Source organism: Hyperolius riggenbachi, chromosome 3, assembly GCF_040937935.1.
Source record: "Hyperolius riggenbachi isolate aHypRig1 chromosome 3, aHypRig1.pri, whole genome shotgun sequence".
Taxonomy (NCBI): Eukaryota; Metazoa; Chordata; class Amphibia; order Anura; family Hyperoliidae; genus Hyperolius; species Hyperolius riggenbachi.
The window spans coordinates 343,754,691-343,778,333 of NC_090648.1; the positions used below are offsets into that span (position 1 = coordinate 343,754,691).

At 43.5% G+C, this 23,643-nt stretch overlaps 1 protein-coding gene across 1 annotated transcript in view; it reads right to left on the bottom strand.

The window, feature by feature from the left end:
* Window positions 1-10,421: 10,421 nt before the first annotated feature.
* The window catches only part of SCYL2 (SCY1 like pseudokinase 2), a 68,223-nt gene continuing 55,001 nt past the window's right edge, over window positions 10,422-23,643 (bottom strand). The window contains exons 15-18 of the mRNA XM_068272810.1: window positions 21,715-21,781; window positions 17,085-17,174; window positions 14,401-14,520; window positions 10,422-11,172 (exon numbers count right to left, since the gene is read on the bottom strand). Coding sequence (XP_068128911.1) covers window positions 10,516-11,172; window positions 14,401-14,520; window positions 17,085-17,174; window positions 21,715-21,781 — 934 coding nt within the window. The 3' untranslated portion in view covers window positions 10,422-10,515. The remainder of the gene's footprint in view (window positions 11,173-14,400; window positions 14,521-17,084; window positions 17,175-21,714; window positions 21,782-23,643) is intronic.

Here is a 23,643-nt window from a genome sequence, read left to right on the forward strand (position 1 = left end):
GTAAAGCCTCCTTACATGCTACATACCCCAAATTTACAGGGTATGTGCACCTTGGGAGTGGGTACAAGAGGAAAAAAAAATTTAGCAAAAAGAGCTTATAGTTTTTGAGAAAATCGATTTTAAAGTTTCAAAGGGAAAACTGTCTTTTAAATGCGGGAAATGTCTGTTTTCTTTGCACAGGTAACATGCTTTTTGTCGGCATGCAGTCATAAATGTAATACATATAAGAGGTTCCAGGAAAAGGGACCGGTAATGCTAACCCAGCAGCAGCACACGTGATGGAACAGGAGGAGGGTGGCGCAGGAGGAGAAGGCCACGCTTTGAGACACAACAACCCAGGCCTTGCATGAGGACAAGAAGCGTGCGGATAGCATGCTTTGTACCACCATGCAGTCATAAATGTAATAAAGATAAGTGGTTCAATAAACAGGGACCACGCGGCAACGCTAACCCAGCAGCAGCACACGTGATGGAACAGGAGGAGGCGCAGGAGGAGAAGGCCACACTTTGTGAGACACAACAACCCAGGCCTTGCATGAGGACAAAAAGCGTGCGGATAGCATGCTTTGTACCGCCATGTAGTCATAAATGTAATAAAGATAAGAGGTTCAATAAACAGGGACCACGCGGCAACGCTAACCCAGCAGCAGCAGCAGCAGCAGCACACGTGATGGAACAGGAGGAGGCGCAGGAGGAGAAGGCCACGCTTTGTGAGACACAACAACCCAGGCCTTGCATGAGGACAAAAAGCGTGCGGATAGCATGCTTTGTACCGCCATGTAGTCATAAATGTAATAAAGATAAGAGGTTCCATAAACAGGGACCACGCGGCAACGGTAACCCAGCAGCAGCAGCAGCAGCAGCAGCACACGTGATGGAACAGGAGGAGGCGCAGGAGGAGAAGGCCACGCTTTGTGAGACACAACAACCCAGGCCTTGCATGAGGACAAAAAGCGTGCGGATATAGCAGCAATGCTTTTTGCCGCCATGCAGTCATAAATGTAATACAGATGAGAGGTTCAATAAACAGGGACCGGAAACGCTAAACCATCCCAGATGTTCATCGGTCATGTTACTTGGTTGGGGTCCAGGAGTGTTGCGTAGTCGTTTCCAATCCAGGATTGATTCATTTTAATTTGAGTCAGACGGTCTGCATTTTCTGTGGAGAGGCGGATACGCCGATCTGTGATGATGCCTCCGGCAGCACTGAAACAGCGTTCCGACATAACGCTGGCTGCCGGGCAAGCCAGCACCTCTATTGCGTACATTGCCAGTTCGTGCCAGGTGTCTAGCTTCATGCCCGGTTTCAGGTCCAGCGGTGCCAGCCACAAATCCGTCTGTTCCTTTATTCCCCTCCAAATTTCCTCCCCTGTGTGCTGCTTATCCCCAAGGCAGATCAGCTTCAGCAACGCTTGCTGACGCATGCCAACAGCTGTGCTGCACTGCTTCCACGATCCTACTGCTGCTGGTGCTGGGTTAGCATTTCCGGATGAGGTACAGCTTTGAGATGCGTTGGAGGAGAAGGAGTCAGAGAGGTAGGTGCTGCTGTTGTTATCCAGCTGTTTGCGGCGTGGGCAACACCCGCGCCGTAGCAGGTGAGGAATCGCTGCCAGGCTCCACAAGGTTCACCCAGTGCGCGGTAAGGGAGATGTATCGACCCTGGCCGAACGCACTCGTCCAGGTGTCAGTGGTGAGGTGAACCTTGCAGGCAACGGCATTCTTCAAGCTTCGGGTTATTTAGCTGACCACGTGCTCATGCAACTCAGGCACTGCAGAGCGCGCAAAGTGGTAGCGGCTGGGAACAACGTAACGTGGGATGGCCACTGACATCATGCCCTTGAAGCTGTTTGTCTCCACCACTCGATATGGCAGCATTTCGCAGGCCAGAAGCTTGGCTATGCTGGCTGGCTGTTACTGCCACGGCCCGGGGGTCATTTGCTGGCAATTTCCTCTTGTGCTCAAACATCTCAGAGACAGACAACTCAACCGTAGCGCTGCACACCGAAGGGCTGTTGGTTGTTGTGTTTGATGTACACTGGGAGACCTCAAGAGCACTAGTCCGGAAAGTGACAGTGTCAGCATCGTCTGATGTTTGTGAATGTTGTGAACCACGCAATGGCTGGGCTACTGCTGCTGCTGAGGCGGGTCTGGTGGTGAGTCTGGTGAACCCAAGGGAGGCAGTGTTGCTGGTGGTACCCTGTCCTGCCGCGTTTGCCCACAGAGTGGGATGTTTGGATAGAATGTGGCGGCTCATGCTGGTGGTGGAGAGGTTGTTAATACTTTTCCCCCTGCTCAGGCGGGTCTTGCACACCTTGCAAATCGCCATGGTAACATCCTCAGTGCAGTCTTCAAAGAAAGCCCAGACTTTAACTGGCTGAGGACTCGGACCTCGTGCGTGATGTGCTGGTGCTGCTTAACCCACTGCTGGACGCTTGAGAGGTCATCCAAGTAATTATCTGGTCCTGTTCTTTTGGATCTGTGAGGGTTGTTGTCCTGGACAACATGGGCAGTATTGAGTGGGTTTTCTTGGGTGCTCCCCTGTGGCCTGTACGTGAACCGTCAGGGGAAACACCTCTTCCCTTGCCCCTCCCTCTTTCACCGGATTTCTTCCTCATTTCACTTATCCTTAAAGTACACGCTGACTGGCAGCAGTACAGTGGCAGTACAGAAATGCTATACAGTGGTGGGTGAGCGGTGTACCACTATTGTCAGCAGTGACACAGAGCACAATGCTATACAGTGGCGGGTGAGCGGTGTACTACTGTTCCCAGCAGACACAGAGTGGAAGTAAACACAATGCTATATAGTGTGGCTGAGCGGGCGGTGTACCACTATTCCCAGCAGACACAGAACAGTGAACAGAATGCTATATAGTGTGGATGAGCGAGCGGTGTACCACTATTCCCAGCAGACACAGAACAGTAAACAGAATGCTATATAGTGTGGCTGAGCGAGCGGTGTACCACTATTCCCAGCAGACACAGAACAGTGAACAGAATGCTATATAGTGTGGCTGAGCGAGCGGTGTACCACTATTCCCAGCAGACACAGAACAGTGCACAGAATGCTATATAGTGTGGCTGAGCGAGCGGTGTACCACTATTCCCAGCAGACACAGAACAGTAAACAGAATGCTATATAGTGTGGCTGAGCGAGCGGTGTACCACTATTCCCAGCAGACACAGAACAGTAAACAGAATGCTATATAGTGTGGCTGAGCGAGCGGTGTACCACTATTCCAAGCAGACACAGAACAGTGAACAGAATGCTATATAGTGTGGCTGAGCGAGCGGTGTACCACTATTCCCAGCAGACACAGAGTGGCAGTAAACAGAATGCTATATAGTGTGGCTGAGCGAGGTACACAGAGTGGCAGTAAACAGAATGCTATATAGTGTGGCTGAGCAAGCGGTGTACTACTATTCCCAGCAGACACAGAGTGGCAGTAAACAGAATGCTATATAGTGTGGCTGAGCGAGGTACACAGAGTGGCAGTAAACAGAATGCTATATAGTGTGGCTGAGCAAGCGGTGTACTACTGTTCCCAGCAGTGACACAATGACAGGGGGGACCCTGGCTAGCGTGGCTGGAGCGCGAACTACCCTGCCTGCCTACCCAAAGCTAAACCCACAGACAAATGGCGGAGATATGACGTGGTTCGGGTATTTATTTACCCGAACCACGTGACCGTTCGGCCAATCAGAGCGCGTTCGGGTCCGAACCACGTGACCCGTTCGGCCAATCACAGCGCTAGCCGAACGTTCGGGGAACGTTCGGCCATGCGCTCTTAGTTCGGCCATATGGCCGAACGGTTTGGCCGAGCACCGTCAGGTGTTCGGCCGAACTCGAACATCACCCGAACAGGGTGATGTTCTGCAGAACCCGAACAGTGGAGAACACTGTTCGCCCAACACTAGCGTGGGGCAGGGCTGCGGCGGTTAGCCCTGCCCCAACCAGGAAGCGCTCCCCCGGTGTATCGAGGGGGATTTGGGGGTGAAGGGACCCCCGTTAAGCCGCGCTATAGCGGCGTTTTAGCAGGGGCACACATGCCCCTGCTATTTATGAGGTCTGAAGCGAGATTTATTCTCGCTTCAGACTCTCTTTAAGTGGTTAAGTGCATAACTTCTAACTAGAGCAGAAGCTCAATGGAAAATGCAAGATGGCAAGTGTCTGCTGTAAATACCTGATAAATCACACAAAATAAAAGCAGGGTTTCATTCTCTGTGCAGTTGTTAATTCCTGCAAGAAGCCGAGGTTTTGAGGATAGTCTATACAGTTAAAAGCGCACACAGATCTGTGCTGGATGAAAAGAAATCAAATTTCAAACTTCCAGCAATTTTAGAAAATCATAGTTGGCTGCAAGCAAGAAAAATAAGGAAATATTTTACTGACAATAAACACTATATTCATAGCACAGATAAAGAGTTTGTAAAAGGTTTTAATGAAAGAGTTAGACTTAAATACGGTAAATCATCCCTTATATGTACTGTGGTGCCCTTCTTACAGTCCAGGCGACAGATGCAGAGTATGACCTATATATAACCATGAACAACATATTAGAACATACATTGTATAACTGAATAAAAATATCCAATTTGTAATTGCTAGCTATATGTGATTTTTGGATCGGTTATCCATTTTTGGTTAAACTATACTAGTTAGACTAGGTCACAGATGGGGATATTTCAACAGTGCAAACTAATCAAAACAATAAATATGTTGGTTTATACTGCTATTCAAATCATGCAAATCAAAGAAAGAAACAAGTTCATAATATATATAGGTTTAAATATTCTGTTATTCTGTAATTACGGTGTCAAAAACAAAATCCATGATTTGATATTCAGAATATACAAAAATATAATATGATTTAAGTAAAGAAATTGAAAGAACAAACATTCACAAGGTCATAATACAACGAATTAAATTAACAACTTTAAGGAATGCTTACAAATAGGCTACTATGAACATACCAGTTGCCTGAAGGAAAATACAACTCAAAAACAAAAATAAAACCAAATAAAAGCTTCCTTGATAAAGCAAGATCACTCCTATATTTGTGAGGATAACAGTTCTAAGAGACCAACCCAGGCAAATATAAGAGCACAATTTTTGAGCATTGTTGTCTGGGCAGCAATATTTTTACCCCCACACTTATTCTAAGGAGAGCTCATTAAAAATTAATTTCCCCCATTGAAAGTTTAAAAAAATACAAATGTGTTTTGAAAACATTTGGGTCAAAAGTAAACTGCAAAAGTTTCATCATACTTCGAAAACCCTGATTAGCTATACTATTTAAAGTTTGAGACAGAAGTAGAGAAGAAGATAAGAATAGAACTATTTAAAGAATAAAATGGCAGAGTTTTGCCTGGAAGTAACTGCCTGTTATTGTAAACCTAGCAGTAGATGTAAAATGTTGAATTTTTAGCTCTAGTACAGGAATTGTGAGATGGCTTTAAATAAAAAAAGCAAAGGAAAAAAAAAATCCAAAAATTCAATTTCAGTAATAGAATAAAAATGATCCCCTTATTAAATCAATCATTGGCCTCCCCTTTGATATATTTGAATGCTGGCATTCAATATATATACACAGGTAGTCCCCGACTTACAAACAACCCGCCGATATGAACGCCATGGATTCTATGTTTCCATGGGAACAAGTAAAAAAAATAAAAAAATAAATAAATTCAAATTGGACTTGTTTTGGATAAAATCGATTAAAAAAAATATCAAAGAAAAAATGGCTTTTAAACTTGTATAAACAGGTACAAAGGGCAGAGGCGACACAGAGGGGAGCACAGGAAGTACAGGGGACAGAGATGGCACTATGTTCAGACTTAAGAACGAACCTACGAGTCCCTATCTCGTTCATTAACTGGGGACTACCTGTATGTGTTTCCTGTAACTCTATGGATCCTCGTATATATTACAAACGTGATTTTATTGGTAAAGTCTGAAGAAATTTCAGGAAGTTTCAGTGATCTAGGCACGGAGTAAGCGCAACACTCAGTTAGGATTTCTTTAATTCTTCACATTTTAGAAATGTTTATATTTCTCAATGTGTCAGGTCTGCTTACAGTAAATGCTACGGCTGGGCTTTTCAGTTCCTTATGGAGTTAATGACAGTAACAAGTCATTCCACATAGAACTTAGGCCTTCTAGTGTCTGAAGCTTCCAATCAAGTATGAACTTTTACAGCGAACTTTTGAAGGACAAAAAAAAAAAAAAAAAAAAAAAAAAAGGAACAAAGTTATCAAAATGACTTCTGTTTAGAATATGGTAACAGTGGTGTGTTGTGGTGGGGCATAATGGCTGCTTTGTAATGCAGCACCTATGTGCCCCTTCACCATGTGGCAGCTGTGTTGCAGTATGTGTTACCACAAAATGCACATGTAAACAGTTACGATGAAGCATTCTTATTGACTGCACGCTTCACTGTATATGATGCAATGCGCAGATAATGTACAGCAACACTTTCCTTTTCTGTTGCGTTCCTGTTGTCACAGTAAATGCAACGCCCACTGTGAATGTAGCCGTAATGACCAATCCAATTAAGCACATAATTTTCCTTTTTCCCCGATTGAGTTTTAGCATAAAATCATATAACCAAAGAATTGATTGCAAGACTGGCTAAGCACTGTCATATGTCCATGGGAAGCCTAATCAGACACTTATTACTACAGTACATCTAGACTTATTGATTGTTGCAAGTTCTCCAATAAACAGGGAATTAAAAAAAAAAAAAAAAAAAACTTTACATAAGAGCTACATCTCAAAAGCCAGCTAAAATTATGAAAAACAGGATGTAGTTCTGTCTGGTTGGATGTGGCATTCTCATCTAACCAGGGCTCTCCCTCACATCCTCAATCACAAGACGTTTTGGTGAGAGGCCTGCTTTATAGAAAGCTTGTAGAGACCATAGATTTTTCCCTTTGATTGGACAGTTTATTGTCCAATTGGATGGCCAATAATTAGCTGTATAAAAGTGTCAGCAGTCTCTTGTGCAGCCAGCCCAGTTAGGAAGAAAAGTGATCATTTTGGCAGGAGGTTTCTGGATGACCACTACTGTATTACCCAGCTGTGGTCCGACTCCTGCTCCTGTTACTGCCAATCTTCATAGGATAGAATTATATGCTGGCTGTGTACAAGGATTGCTGGAAAACGTGGAAGATGCTTTGCAAAGCTGTCAATCTCTCAGGTATTGTGTCTGGCTAGGTGTTCTGCTACTCTAAGGGCCCTTTTCCACCAGCGCTGGCTGAATCGCAAAGTCGCAAACCGCTAGCGATTTTACAATCGCTACGGTTTGCTTATTAACATAGGAATCGCAGTAGGTCATTTCCACTACCGCGATTCGTTTTTTACGCGAACGCGCGGCGGAGCGATATTTGCCGCGATTTTGCTATGCAGTGCATAGCATAGCAAAATCGCGGCCGCAAAACGTCGGGGAATCGCCGGTTTTGTGATTCAGCAATCGCTAGCGTTCAGCGTGAACGCTAGCGACTGCAGGTGGAAAAGGGCCCAAAGACAGGTTATTGATGTGCAAAAGATGACCTACGGAGAGTCCTACAGGCTTGAAATCAGAATTCTAAAGGGCATGACGACAACAGGCTTAGGGCATAACATTTGCAAGCACTTAATCTGTAAGCAAGTGGAGTATGGACATTTACGCCTACAGAGAGGAGTAGTAGCAATTGTAAGGAACAGACAATGCTGATGTTGGCTAGCTGAGGAGAAAAAAAAACAAAAAAAAAACCCCCAACCTGAATAGTGGTCAAACCTTGCCCCAGAAAATAAGATATGCTACCCACTGTGTGATTATCATCAAAATGATGAACTAAACCATCACTAGAAAAAGTTTATGGACTGAGAGGTGGGAAAGGTTTGCCAAGCCACACTGAGCTCTGTGTTAAGAATCTCAGCTATTTCTGCTGCATGGACGATTTGTTAATATATACCCATTTAGAGACTTATCCTAGCACTGGCGAGAGTTACAAAATACAAGTGCAATTAAGAGATTATAAAGGAAATATACCTAGCCATGTATATTGTTTTGATGCAATTCAAAATCTTTCCCTGGCCATCTCTAATACAGCACTGCAGAGAGGATAAACAAAACCACAACGATCAGAAAGCAGAGAGCGAGCAAACTGCAGCCAAATTACGTCCCCCAAAACACAAGTAGCCTGCCTGCTGGCATTTCCTTTTACAAAGGCTAAGCCACACAAGCTAAGATTTCTGGTGTCAGGCCTGGAACCCACTGAAATTCCGCAAACGCAAAACGCAACCGCTAGCGTTTTGCATGAGCGGTTTGCAAGCGGATTCATGCGAGTTTTCGGTCGCGTTTTGCAACAGTGTATTTTTTTCCTCAGCGGTTGTGTAGCGTTTTGCGTTTCGCGTTTTTATCCTGATTGGTCCTGTGAATTATTTTTAATTTTGTTACAGTGTGCTGAACCGCAAAACGCTAGCAAAACCGCTCAGTTTAGGTTTTGCTGAGCGTTTCTGCTAGCGTTTCAATACTTTACATTGAAGCGCTAACGCTCCCAAAATGCTGCAGGTCCTGCGTTTGCGTTTCTGGGAAACGCAAACGCTCCTGTGGAAGTTGCCCCATCCATTATCAGCTGAGCGTTTTGGCAAAACGCTAGCGTATCGCAGCGCTGCCAAAATGCTCAAAAAAACGCTCTTGTGGGTTCCAGCCCTCAGGGTCACGATAGCCAAGGAAGCCAGTCACACACTTCTGGGAGAGTGTCCTGTGGGTTTGAAATCTTGAGAGATGGAGATATCCCTACACAGCTGAACATCACAAGATAGCGCTACACAATCTCTGATGGGCCAAGCATTCCAGCAGTCACTCACAAAACAGGAAACCACGTAATAAGGTGACTTTTTACGCTAATTCCTTTATTCTGTACTATTTCCTGTCCAGAGGCTGAAGGAAGGCATACCACCTCAAGCATGCTGTCCTGGACAATGACCAAGAAAATGTGCAAAATATAAAAGGATATATAAAAGTAAGTTTTCTAAATCTATGCAAAATATCAGTAGTAAATGAAGAAGGGGAGGTGGAAAAATGAACAGCATAAATATTTGAGTAAGCCGAGTATGCGCTGTGAATTTGTCATTGTGGATGGAACGCTTAGTGACACACACACACACACACACACACACACACACACACACACACACACACACACACACACACACACACACACACACACACACACGAGAAAAAAGAAAAAAAAAGGGGGGCATTCACATAAAGGAAACTGGTAAATAATATTTACCTTGGATTTTTATCTTTTGGTGCTCTATGGATTTATCCAAACTAGGAATATGCGAGTGTCACTTGAGTGGCTATAAAGGCGGGCATCTTAATCACGGGACTAGATCGACATGTTTACTTGCCAAAGGATTGGTAGGTCTATCAAGAGGTTTGTTTTTAAATTTTGTATTTAGCTGCTTGGTTCTACTTAAGTCATACATTTGGTGCAAAAAATGTCATTTTGTGTGGACAAATTCAAAGTTAAAGAAAACCAGAGGTGGGATTTAATTATGCTAGTGGGGCACAGAGGCTGGTTGTGCACACGATCACCAGCCTCTGTTGCCCCATGGTGTGCCTCCAGGATTGGAGGGAAGTGACGCGGGCGGGTAGCGTGCCGATACGGAGGAGGCGGGGGAGCTGCGCTAACAGACAGGCAGAGGTAAACATTGTGCTGGCGACACGCTGTGCGTCACTAGCACTGCGGGGGGTATAGTGGCACGCAGGGGGTCCTGGAGGCACACCATGGGGCAACAGAGGCTGGTGTTAGAGTGCACAACCGGCCTCTGTGCCCCACTAGCATAATTAAATCCCACCTCGGGTTCTCTTTAATTAAAAGTGCTTTTCATGAATAAAAAGGGTCTAAAAAGTTTCCATGCAAAGTTTTATCGGTTATTTCAGCTGTGAAAAAAAATAAAACAAAAACTACATCTGTAAATGTTCCAACCTGTTACTGCCCTGAGGAGGAATGTAGTTAAATTACAGAAAAAAAAAAAAAGAATCAGTTTTTTTTTTTTTTTAACTGGATACGTTTAGTAATCCCAGGTCCTAAAGTTTCATCAGTGAGTTGGAAATAAAAAATTTAAACACAGACAAAGCAAGATAAAACAGGCATTATTAGGTGGAACATCAAACTCAAGTCCTGTCATAAGTGACAGAGTATTCAGAATTCAAACAGGACTGTGCATCTCCAAAACAGATGCACAGTGAGTTCATCTGGAGCATGAGGCATGATTGGAACAGTCCACTTTTTGGTGGCATTCTTGGTTAGACCGTAGACGCTTTTACAAAAAGGAAATAAACCACGCCTGGAAATCAGCTTTTGCCATAGATAAAACCACAGAATCACATAATGCAGGGAATATAGACCAGAACATACAGTACGTATTAGAAACCTTGTAATATCACAATGGCAGGGTAGAGCCAAGATACCCCAAGCAGCCCAACCAGGATTAGAAAACAATCCTTGAAAAAGTTATTTAGCCAAAAAGGTCTTTTAAATCATTGTTAGCTGAAGTGCTATGCTTCATTGTGTTTGCTTGCTGTGTAAAGCCTTGTGGGTTAAAAAATGGGTTTGACTGGACTCCAAAGCCAGTTTGTCCCATCATGCCCGTCGATGTCACAGTTCCAGTCATGGCCTGAGAACTCTGTGGTGGTGCAAACTGGTTGAGCCAGGGACTCTGTTTCTGATGCTGCGACATCTGGTTCATACTCATTTTGGGTTTCTGTGATCCAAACAAATTGTCCAAAGAGGTCATATCGGAGGTGGGCTTGTTGAAGGAGTTCTGCTGCAGCATACCAGGGGGGCTGCTTAGTGTACCAAAGTTCTGCATGCTGGATGGTGTTGACATAGGAACCATTTTGTTCATTCCCATGGGGGCTGTGCCAGGAAAGAAGTTTTGATTCGGATTCACAGACCCCATACTGAATCCAGAAGTCTGCAACCCTGTATTTGCATTAAGGCCATTTTGTGCATTTCGATTTAAACTTGTGTTGTCAACAGGTGCTAAGAATCCACCAGTTCCAGGCACACTACCAAGAGTAGAAAAGCCGCTCATTGCTGGCTTAGTATTGACTCCTGACAGACTGTTCAGAGAGCTCATATTTTCCATCAGTGTCATGGTAAGGTCCTTTGTCTGAAAAAATAATACATTAATAAAGCTAAAATTATGCAGTATTAAGCAGTCTCTCATGATTTTAAACATAAACAAAATAAATTAGGAGATTGCAACAGGTAATAATTGCCTCGTTTCCCAGGTTACGGTTCCTAGCTCAATCCCATGCCATTTTATGACCGATATGGAATAGAGAACGATTCGGTTTTTTTCTGCACACATTTTCCTTGTATTGATGGATATAAAATGACTGCCTGTGTGGAACCTGTTGAGGGGCAGAATTCAAGGCACCAGGGCCCATATGCAATTCACTTTTTCACCTGAGTTTTCTCCTAGGAGATAATTTTTCATCTTCGATTTAAAATAGTTTTCCAGTACTTTTTAACAAGAAAAGTGCCAAAAGGTAGGTGAAAAGGTAACATTTAAATTATTTTGAGTATTTTCTTGCTTTCTGGTGGCTTAAAAAACATTTTATTGACAAATTGAAAAATATCACCTAGGAGAAAACTCAGGTGAAAAAGTGAATTGCATATGGGCCGAGGTCTTCTGTGGCAGTAAGTTCCCAAGATGTAAATCTAGCCCGGTACATGTGGATTCTTAAAGTGCCCATCAATGATACAGTCGTCCTTGTATAACCTTAACAAATCTATGTAGTAGAACGGTACACTTAAATAAAAAAAGGACCTAAACTCTTCCACAGGAGAGAGAAGGAAAACACATAGAACCCCACCATTTGTATTTAGAGATAACAGCTTGGCAAAATTCTCCCTTATCTGCTAGCAATGAGCCACTGTAATTAGAGGAGTCAGCTCTGTCTCAACTGTGCTGCAGTGTGCCATTCAGACATGATATATTTTAACATAAACCTTTAACCATGTTATGTGATCAAGGCAAACCAGGAACTACACTGCAGCATCTATAAGCAGTAACAAGGAAATGTTTTTCTGTAAAAGGTTATCATGCTGTTGCTTATCTTTCAAAGCAGAGAGGAAGTCCTAAGTTTAGGTCCGCTTCAATGTACTTTTGAATGGATGCATTAAAGTGAACCTCCCTACTAAAAATCTACTCAGCAGCAATGAAAAGGCTTGGTGTTTCTTTAACCGTTTCACAGCATCAGAACTTTGTTTTTCTTACCAAAGCCTCATAGCTGCACAGAAGCTAAGCTCCACCCCATAAAAAGAAAACTGCCCAGGCATTTTCCCCTGATGCTGTGCAAAGCATGATGGGATTTCTAATGTTCTCGTTGCCTAGCAACTGGAAGGGGTGATCAGGACACAGGACAGTTGAACTGTGTCTCATGCTCCCTGCCACCTCCTGTCAACCAAAAAGATGGCTGCCCCACAAAATCAAAAAACATTTGCCTATTTTAAAACAGGGTGGGTAAGAGATTATATTACCTATTTTAATTAACATAACTAATGTAACTTATTGACAGTATGTTAATTTACGCTTAAAGAGAATCTGTATTGTTAAAATCGCACAAAAGTAAACATACCAGTGCGTTAGGGGACATCTATTACCCTCTGACACAATTTCGCCACTCCTCGCCGCATTAAAAGTGGTTAAAAACAGTTTTAAAAAGTTTGTTTATAAACAAACAAAATGGCCACCAAAACAGGAAGTAGGTTGATGTACAGTATGTCCACACATAGAAAATACATCCATACACAAGGAGGCTGTATACACCCTTCCTTTTGAATCTCAAGAGATCATTTGTGTGTTTCCTTTCCCCCTGTTCTCATGCACTGAAGTTTCAGGCTGCTTGTTTCTTCCTGCAAACAGCTTTGCCTTTGTCTGTAATTCTTCAGTATGTGAAAGCCCAGCCAGCTCAGAGGACGATTAATCCAGCTTGTAAAAGATAAGAGAGAAGAGAGAAGCTGCTCTAATCCTAAATAATACACAGGCAGTGTGCATAGAGGGGCCTGGAAGGGGGAGTTCATAGCAGAACCACAACACTGAAGAACTTGGCAGCCTTCCAGACACAGGCCGACAAGTCTGACAGGGGAAAGATACATTGATTTATTACAGAGACAGTGATAGTATAAAGTGCTGCAGTAAGCCAGAACACATTAGAATAGCTTTTTGAACTTGTAGGATGATAAAAAACAGGATGCAATTTTTGTTACGGAGTCTCTTTAAGTCCCTCTTTAAAGCAGACCCGATATGAAAAACTAACTATAACAAGTAACTTGTCCATATATCTTATCTAAAGTTTATAGAGTTTACACAGCATATCTAGCTGCAAACAGCTTCAAAAGTTAATGATTATTTATTCCTGTCATACAATGAGGGCAGCCATGTTCTGTTTGTCATTGTCACAGGCTGAGGGCTGGAGATGCTATCAGCTTGCCTGTGTGTAAATTCAGTCCCCTCTCCTCCTCCTCTGCCTCTGAAATCAATGGCTAGTAACCTGCCCCTCCTACTGCCCAGACTGAGCTCCAATAAGCCCTTGCTACAGTGCCAAGGCACAAAAGGAGCTGTGGGTGAGGCTTGTTTAGTCTATAGGGAATTAGAGTATTAAAACAAAACAAAAAAAAGTTTTTGGCTTGAGGAATGCCCTATAAACTATATGAAAGGAACACAATTATGCAATGAGTAAAAGTTTATCTTGGATCCACTTGAAGTAGTCCTTTATATTACATACAAGTGGTAAAATGGTATAATAAAGATTATAACAATGAGCACCTTTACCTAGTAGTGAAGACACTGCAGATGGAATAAGTTAATCCTGCCTGATTGACTTGATATGGTACATATTAAGCAATATGCTTGTTTATTTTCTGTGATACTTTCTCTGCCCCCTCCCTCCAGATGGGGGGGGGGGGCACAGCAGATCCACGTCTTGTGCCTGTTTGACAAAACCATGCAGAGAAATAAAACCTTGGTATAAACTATCTGCAATGGCTCATGAGCAAATAAAAAGTTCCCACGTCTACTGACAACCAATATAGTGGTCCTAAAGACTGAAATAAGATATGGATCCTGGCTTTACAGCAAAATCTACCTGAAGGCAATTACACTGTAGTTACCCTCAGTGTCCCATTCTAACTAGTTTTAAACGTGTGAAAAAAAATACACAATGGTCGCACGGTTTATCAATGCATGTTATTTCCGTGAAAATTATTGTGCTAACAATATTTTTTTTTATACGTCTTCACACTGTGAACACTGTCATACTCTAATGTGGTTTACGGGGATCAATACAACAGTTTTTGGCAAGCACCATTAAAGACTGCACATCCACCCTACCTGTTTTACAGGAGCAGCTGGTGTCACTGAGGTGGGAGCCAGTGGCCGCTGGCTTTTCATTTTCTGGACTTGTTCCTGCTCTTTCGCAAGTTTCTGCTTTTCCTCAAGTGTAAGCGATACCTTATAAAAAAAACAAACAAGATAACGGATAGTAGGAACTAGGGCTGTGGAGTCAGAGTCGAGGAGTCAGAGCAATTTTGAATACCTGGAGTCGGAGTCAGTGGAGTCATCGGATGATTTTTGTACAAAATGCACCGCCCTGGTAAGTATAAGGGCCCGTTTCCACTAGTGCGACGCGATTTCGCCGGCATTCCGACGCTTGTAAAAACGCATGCGGGTGCGTTTCCGCATGCGTTTTACCCGCGATTTCGCGTGCGATTTCGCATGGCAGGGTGCCATGCGAAATTAACCATGACACTGCCAGGACAAAATAACATTGGGACGGGTGCGAAATCGCACGCGTAATCGCGGGTAAAAACGCATGTACCAAACGCATGCGTTTTTACTATTAAATACATTAGCGGCGATTCGCACGGATTCCCGACGCAGGCGAAAACTGTGGGTCCCGCCGTGCAGATTTGGCCCGCTGCCAAATCGCTCCCGCACGCCGCACAGGTGGAAACAGCCCCATCCACTAACATTAGCTATGCGAATCCGCATGCAGTGCCCGCATGCGGATTCGCCCTAGTGGAAACGAGCCCTTAGGCTAAGGAGTCTGAGTCAAGGAGTCGGAGCCATTTTGGGTACCTGGAGTCAAAGGTTTCATAATTGTCGGATGATTTTTGTACAGACACCACAGCCCTGGTAGGAACTGAATATTTACCGCAAAAAGGTACAAATTCCTCTATATATTTGCTAATGCTCCAAGTAATGTTCTTTAAAAGGCTTTAAAAAAAAAAAAAAAAAAAAAAAAAGAAGCAAAGCCTTGTACACAACTGCATTTCAGGGTCGACTCACATACATACTGCGATGACATTACAAAGACCATGAAGAGTCGCATCACACTTTTGAATGTATTGTGTACATTGCACTTCACTGCCACTGTAAACGTGCATGTTGTCCGGTAAATGTCCAGCATGCTGTGCATTATTCAACAGAAGCCGTACACTGCCCCCAATGTGATTGTTGCAAAGAAACAGAATTGCAGCATGTTGGGATGTGATTATAGTATATTGTTTGTTGAAGTGGACAGCGTGAAAGAACCCCAAAAGGAATGCAATGAAAAAAACAAACAAAAAAAAAACACACCACATGACAGCAGGTAGTCATCTCCTCACTGCTGGCAAAGAGTTAAAAGTAATTAAAGACAGATAGGGTTGCAATGGTATAAAATTCCACGGTATAACTGTCAAAAAAAACAAATACTGTATGACGGTATACAGTGTTCTACAATTATTTGGACCCGGGGCCCCCACTTACATTAAATGTGCCCCCACCCCTGTGGTAGGTGGCCGCAGCATGTGTAGCCAGTATTAGGTGGCCGCAGCATAGGTAGCCAGGAATAGGTGTAGCCAGTAGTAGGTGGCCGCAGCATAGGTAGCCAGTGGTAAGTGTAGCCAGAATTAGGTCGCTGCAGCATAGGTAGCCAGGGATAGGTGTAACCAGGATAGGTGGATAGGTGGATAGGATAGAAATAAACTATGCTGCATTCCTTTTCTTATTTTTTTACTGCCTCAAAGAGTTAATCAACAGAAATGCAAGTGACAGTTTCTGTCCAGTTAGGACCTGGTCAGACTAAAGGTGCGTACACACATGCGACTATAGTCGTTTGTAACGATCGTTCCCCGATCTTTACCAACGACGATCGTTACAAAAAACGAACCGACTATTAAGGCAAACGACGAACGAGCCAAATCGCTACAAAAGAAAGTTCTGTCTCGGCGGATTTTAACCAACGACGATCGCTTGCAAAAGTAGTACATCGTTGGAAACGGTCGTTCGTACTAGGCTTGACATGCGCATTTCACTATTTCTCCCTGAAACTTCTCATTTTTATGCGCAGGCGCAATAGTTGCTTTACGTGATGTAACGTTCGTTCTAACGATCAGATCGTTACACACCTTTTAAAACTAACTTTACTTAGGTCGTTCTTTCATCAATTAAAAGTTCGTTCGTCGTCCTCAACGAACGATCGTTGTCGCATGTGTGTACGTAGCATAGGGTGTAACCCTCATTGATAAGAAATTACAACCATAAAAAACACTTTCCTGGCAGAAAATGGCTTCTGTGAGCAGGAAAGAGAAAAAGGGTCAATAGTTCATAGATTTTAGCTCTGGCATACTTCAATGAATGTGGCACTGAGCAGAGAATGAAAGAATAAAAAAAAAAAGAGATTTAAATATAAAATAAAAATGTGGGCTATTAAAAAAAAAAAAAAAAAAAAAAAAAAAAAGAAGAAGAAAGAAAAAGTCATTTTTAGGAGAAGGAGGATAGATACAATTGTTTATCATCAGTTTATTTATACCTTGTGTATCCTTTAAAAGATTTACATGGACAAAGTCACTTCATAAAAGAAAATTCTATAAAAATAATAAAGTTGAAAGAAAATTACAAATTGTTAGCAACCCTATGAAGGGAAGTCATTTCATTATTTGCAAAAAAAATGTTGGATTTCTATGCTTCAGATGATCACAGTTGGCTGCATCAGCTATTAAGCGTTTGCTTTTACTTGCTAGACTACCTACCTTGGCTTGTGGCTTTGGTATGTGCCCATTTTCTTGTTTTTCATTCATGCTCGTTAGGAAATCCTGTCCCATATCAAACACCTTATCTGCCTGTTAAGAAACAAGTAATCTCAACATGAGAATTGCCACGAATGACTGCTGGTGTCCTGTCACAGGTGTAATTATAAATCGTATGAAAGTACGTACATATTGACATGAAGAATTGAATTTAAAAAATGGACAACCAAATTCTATATTTATGTGATTCAACAATAAAATGACAAGCTGTACTTGCATTGTATTAGGGTGCTTCCAGCAGCTCTCATGGCTACAATAAGCAGGTCTACTACAATCTGACAAGCCATATTTCCTATGGACACTAGGGGCCATATTCTATTGCTGAACTCGCCAGCGCTAAGCACTGGCGAGTTCTTAACTTAGGCGATGGGGGCATCACCTAATCTAATTAAACTTTAGACCCCCCCCAGGCGGAAAAGAACTCGCTTGGGCGATATAATCGCCCAGCGAGTTCTTAACACCGAATCCAATTACCCTTATCATGTCTCCAGGAAGCGATGCTTCCCGGCAGACATGAGCGTTCGCTTAGACCTGCAAAAAGCAGGTCTAAACTAGCTAACGCACGTCGTCGCCGCTGCATCTGGGGGTCTCCTTTAATAAGGAGACCCCCAGAGCTCCCCGTCGGGTCGCCGCACAGTTTAGAAGCCCCCGCGCAGCTCTGCATCGGCACCCCTGCTGGCATACATACCGCCGCAGATCACCCGCCGCCTCTCGCCGCAAAATCCGTCGCGTAATCACAGTGTATCTAACACTGTAATTACAGTCGGCATAGAAGGAGCCCGGGCAAAGCATCTTTGAATCTGCAGCCTGGGCTCCCCATTGGTCCGCTGTCTAAACCAATAAAATGGCTCAGACAGCAGACCAATGGGGAGCCCAGGCTGCAGATTCAAAGATGCTTTGCCCGGGCTCCTTCTATGCCGACAGTAATTACAGTGTTAGATACACTGTAATTACGCGACGGATTTTGCGGCGAGAGGCGCGGGTGATCTGCGGCGGTATGTATGCCAGCAGGGGTGCCGGTGCAGAGCTGCGCGGGGGCTTCTAAATTGTGCGGCGACCCGACGGAGAGCTCTGGGGGTCTCCTTATTAAAGGAGACCCCCAGATGCAGCGGCGGAAGATGGCGGCGGGCGAGTGCGCATGTGTGGGGAGTGAGGCCGTGGTGCTGATGGACAGCACCACAGCGTAAACCTCACTCCCCCTCGCTCGGTAAAAGGGGGCCATCGCGCGAAGGATATGGGCAATAGGATTTGCCGGTAATCCTCGCGCGATGGCAAGGTGATAAGTAGCTCGCATCTGCAAGCTACTTATCACCTTGAATAGGATATGGCCCTAAATGTCTTAGGAACCAAGATTTTCCCAAAAGGACCAATGTGGTCACTGACCCTGCTGTATTTTCGGTTTAAACACATGAAGATCATTGTACTGAATGGTACTTTATTACAGCCAGTAGAGCAAAGTACATATTTGACTGAGATGTATACCATCATATACAGTACACATCCATAGGACACATTGTAAAGAGTGCAGGTAATTCCTGCCCACATTAACTTATGTTTAATGCATGCTTATGCAAGGATTTCCAGTGCAATTTAAGAAGGCAGATTCTCTTTACAAGTGGCTGGACAGAGACCAGTAACTCAGCTGGCAAACAGACCTATTTAATAATTTAAAACATGCTGCAGAGTTCTATACAGATCCTGCCGAACATGACTGCCTAATCCAGTTTTATATAGAGGCCATGTAATCCAAGCTCTTATGTTGGAACACATTGCAGACCTGACACACCACATATAAAAGGTAATTAATACAAGCACATCTGTTTTGGAAAATCTTAATTCTTTTTCACTAATGGCAACAGTAAACTTAACCCATTTGAGCCTTTACATACATATTCAAATAACTCTTAGGTCATCTGTATAAAAATATGATGTTTAAAAATGCTCTCATCAATAATTAAAGCTATATTATATTGCTATAACTAAAACCGCATATCTACATTAGATGGTACAAGGGGATAAGAGGCACCCAAAAATGGTAAGACAAAAACCCCCAAAAAACTAAATATAAAAGGGGGTAGCTAACCTTAAGGACGACCAGGTTAAGACAAAATGCATTCAATTAAGCACTGTGGATACGTTTTGTGGGCCTCTGCCCACTTCCTCAAGTCAATAGCTGAGCCAGGTAATCCACTTATCCCCTTTGGGCTGGTGCACACCAAAACCTGCTAGCAGATCCGCAAAAGGCTAGCAGATTTTTAAACGCTTTTTTTTATTTTTATGAGGAGTTTTGCTAGCGTTTTGCGGATTGCTGCTGCGGTTTTCAGTATAGTAGATTTCATATATTGTTACAGTAAAGCTGTTACTGAACAGCTTCTGTAACAAAAACGCCTGCAAAACCGCTCTGAACAGGCGTTTTTCAGAGCGGTTTGCGTTTTTCCTATACTTAACATTGAGGCAGAAACGCATCCGAAATCCAAAAAATGCCTCACCCAGGCATTTTTCGTTTCTGCAAAACGCCTGCCGCTCTGGTGTGCACCACCCCATTGAGATACATTGACCAAGCAGATCCGCAGCCGCAAGCGGATCTGAAAACGCCCAAAAAGCCGCTCGGTGTGCACCAGCCCTGAGTGCTTTTTACCCTCCCTTCTGAGGGACCCAAGTCCCTGGCTGCACAGTCTGCAGCCGGTTCCCCTAGTTTCTAGAGAGCAACCATACCAGGAACGTCTGGGAATACCAGAGTGGAGAGGTTTTTGTCTCCACCTGTCTGCTTGGTTACCTTGCTGCAACTTAATTTTGGGAGTACTACTCCTTCCCTCTTCTAGTGAAATACTACACCATGTGGGCTCCTGCTGTCTCTGTGCTTTATTTTTAAGGTGCTGTGTCATCTTATCCTACATTAGATGGTAGTTTGTCTTGCAAGATTACAAGGCCAATACATTTCTCCAATAGGATTCACACCCCCTGAACTGAATATTCTTTATCATACTTTTAATCTCGACTTATGTGCGTTGCAGTGACATGTCTCAGCACCATCCGCACCCTTTCAGTGCCCCCTGAACTGATCAGCCATAATATAAGACTAAGCAAAATGTCGATGTCAACAGTACAGCGTGTGTACAGTCAGTCTGCAGACTGATAAGGCTGTTTCTGAACGATCCGCTCAGCTGTTTCTCATCAATCGAGCCGCTGATGGCTCGATTGATAATTTCCGACGTGTCCGATCACCACGCCGGATCGATACCGTGCTCTATCCCCGCGGGCGGACAATGGAAGAAATGAGCATCAGATAAGGAAGCACACAACGGGGACGAGCACGAATCGATCCGGGTGTCCGCGGGGATGCGCCGGTATTGAGCCAGCGGCTCGATATCGGTGCACAAATGAGCAGTGTACGCCCAGCATTACAGAAAATTGTATGGTGCATTCCCAGCATTACAGAGAATCTTACAGAAAATTGTATGGTGCATTCCCAGCATTACAGAGAATATTACAGAAAATTGTATGGTGCATTCCCAGCATTACAGAGAATCTTACAGAAAATTGTATGGTGCATTCCCAGCATTAAATACCTCACAGAATTACTTTACCAACAAGAAATCAGCTGGTCTAATCTCGGTCATAAAAAGTGGGCGTGGTTACTCCTTGTTTGCCTTTGTGAATTGTGTAATTACTGAATGTTAGACCAGGTCTAAAAACAGGTCTCAGGGCTGGTGCACACCGAGCGGCTTTTTGGGCGTTTTCAGATCCGCTTGCGGCTGCGGATCTGCTTGGTCAATGTATCTCAATGGGGTGGTGCACACCAGAGCGGCAGGCGTTTTGCAGAAACGAAAAATGCCTGGGTGAGGCATTTTTTGGATTGCGGATGCGTTTCTGCCTCAATGTTAAGTATAGGAAAAACGCAAACCGCTCTGAAAAACGGCACTTCAGAGCGGTTTTGCAGGCGTTTTTGTTACAGAAGCTGTTCAGTAACAGCTTTACTGTAACAATATATGAAATCTACTATACTGAAAACCGCAGCAGCAATCCGCAAAACGCTAGCAAAACGCCATAGAAAAATAAAAAAAAGCGTTTAAAAATCTGCTAGCATTTTGCGGATCTGCTAGCGGGTTTTGGTGTGCACCAGCCCTAAAACATTACACCAAAGCATCAGTAGACTAAAAACCATCTGTAGACTAGTCTAAACTGCTTAATGATTTGAGGCCAAAGCAGGAGAGCTGCGACTTGCGTGGGTTTGGGGAGATTGAGCTCAGAACAATAGTGCACTGATACAGTTTCTTGTATAAAATCAGTGGTGGGAGCTCCTCCCTAGCATTTATTGTTCCGGTGACTACTATATACATATCCTGCAGATTGCTTTGATGCCCCTCCCCCTTTACATTATTTTTAATGTCTCCAATTTTGCTAACAAAAGACAGTTATTCATTATATTCTGCAAATAAATCATCACTGTGGTTGGCTATTTTTTTGTCTCCGCAACAAGCCCTGTGCATGCATCCCGTGACATGCAGAAAATGGCAACTGCAACACAAAAAAAAACCCCACAACATTTCAAAAAGGTTTTTTCTCTTGTTACCTGGCTGTTTGTTTTACTGGGCTGAGCGTCTGAAGACATATTTAACTGACTTGAGATATCCAAAGACCTAAAAGAGAATGAACAGCGCTAAAGATGCATTTTTTTTTCTTGGGTATACACAACTACATGCAGAATGCAGCAGCACCATACAACAGTGATATGAAACGTTCCATCTCCTACTGATAACTTCAAACCAAAATTACAGTCCGACTATGACTAACGAAAATGTTTTTAAGAAAGGTCACTTTGTATCAATTATACATTAATGGTAAAGGTTTCCCAAAGAGAGAGGCATTAGAAAATTATTCATGTCACAAGACTTCTGAAGTCTTGTGAATAAAGATTCCCCAAGTAGCACATAGCTGCTATACCCAAAAGGTTGATAGCAAATGAGGAAGCTATACCAAGAGGGGACCAGCCATAGGAGGTTGCAGCCGTACTCATGGAAAAAAAAAATGTCATACTTCATATTTGCTCCCATTCAAGCTAAACCATAACTCTGATCCCTATAAAAAAATTACTGAATTCTAGGCATTGTGCCCATCATGTGGACACCTTGCACAGTGGGAGTAAATGCGAACAAACACTGGTTCCTATTAATTTATGTTAATATTTCATACAGTGGAATAATGTTTGGTAACAAAAAGTTGCAGGTGTTTCATGGGTCATGTATACACTTAGTGTATGCGGGTGATAAGCGATGCCCGAAATATGGAAAGATCAGCCTGAACAGGAGGCAAGACTCTGAATCCCGCCTCGCAAGCGAGATTTCTCAAACAATTGCAACATGTCCAAATATATGCGTTCACGCTCGCAATAGCATCCTGTACCTTCAGGAACGCGTTAAACGATACGTGTGGTGACCCGCCGACTCAGAGTCAGCAAAAGCAAAAATAGCTGGAAGCGGGGGACCAGAGGATCCAGGAGTGACTGAGGGCACAGGATGGCTGCAGGGGGCTGGTAGAAGCCCCAGGTAAGTGAAACTTTTTTTTTTAATTTGAGTTAAGGTTCCCTTTAAGAAGTCAGTATTAAATCAAGGATCCCAGCAATGCAAGAAAATATAAAGAAAAGTCAAGAATGTACTATCTGAAATACAAAGAAATCCTTGCGCGCTGATATGTATACAGTTCTAACAATGCAGGTAGTGCACCTTCCGTTTATATAATATCCAGAGAATGTACTATTTTCCAACAACTTGAACCCAGCTATATCAGAGATTTATAGAAGCAACAAACTCATCTACAGCTTCGGCTAATGTAATCCAGGAGCAGGAGAATTGGGCACGTTTGCAGCTGTGGAATTTTGGGCGCCAACATAGGCACCCATGTTAAAAATAGCAATTTCCGGCCAGATTGTTGGGCGCTGGGACACTAGAAGTACTATTCTCCCACCCAAAAATGTTGATGGCGCCAGAGGGAGTGGAAGCCACAGTGGAGTTACACTACTAAGTAGCAGAAATGGATGGACGGCGGCCAGTGTGTAGTTACAAGCAGCCATATAGCTGCTCGCTGGGAGCAGTAATGCATTGTAGTTTGGCTACGCTATAGCCGTACTTCAGAATTTTTGCTTATGGGGTAGGCCGTGGGAGGAATCATTACCAATAAGAGTCAGATGGGGGGTGGTTAGCATTAGGGATAGGTAGAAAGAGGCAATTGGCATAGTTTACAAGGAAATAAATATGGCAGCCTCCATATCCCTCTCACCTTGGGTTCCCTTTAAGCAGCCCAGGCTGCCAGCTGTGGACTGCATTCCTTTTTTTTTCTAATCTCCCCCCTCCTTGCTGAGTTGCAAGTGGCCGATATGAGGGTTAACTCAATCACCACTTCCAGTGTCATATCTCCATGGCCACAGCTGCATCCAAAGACGCCACTGTGGCCATGGAGACCCGCTGCTGGAAGTGGGTATTAGGAGAGTTAAATCTCTTCTTGT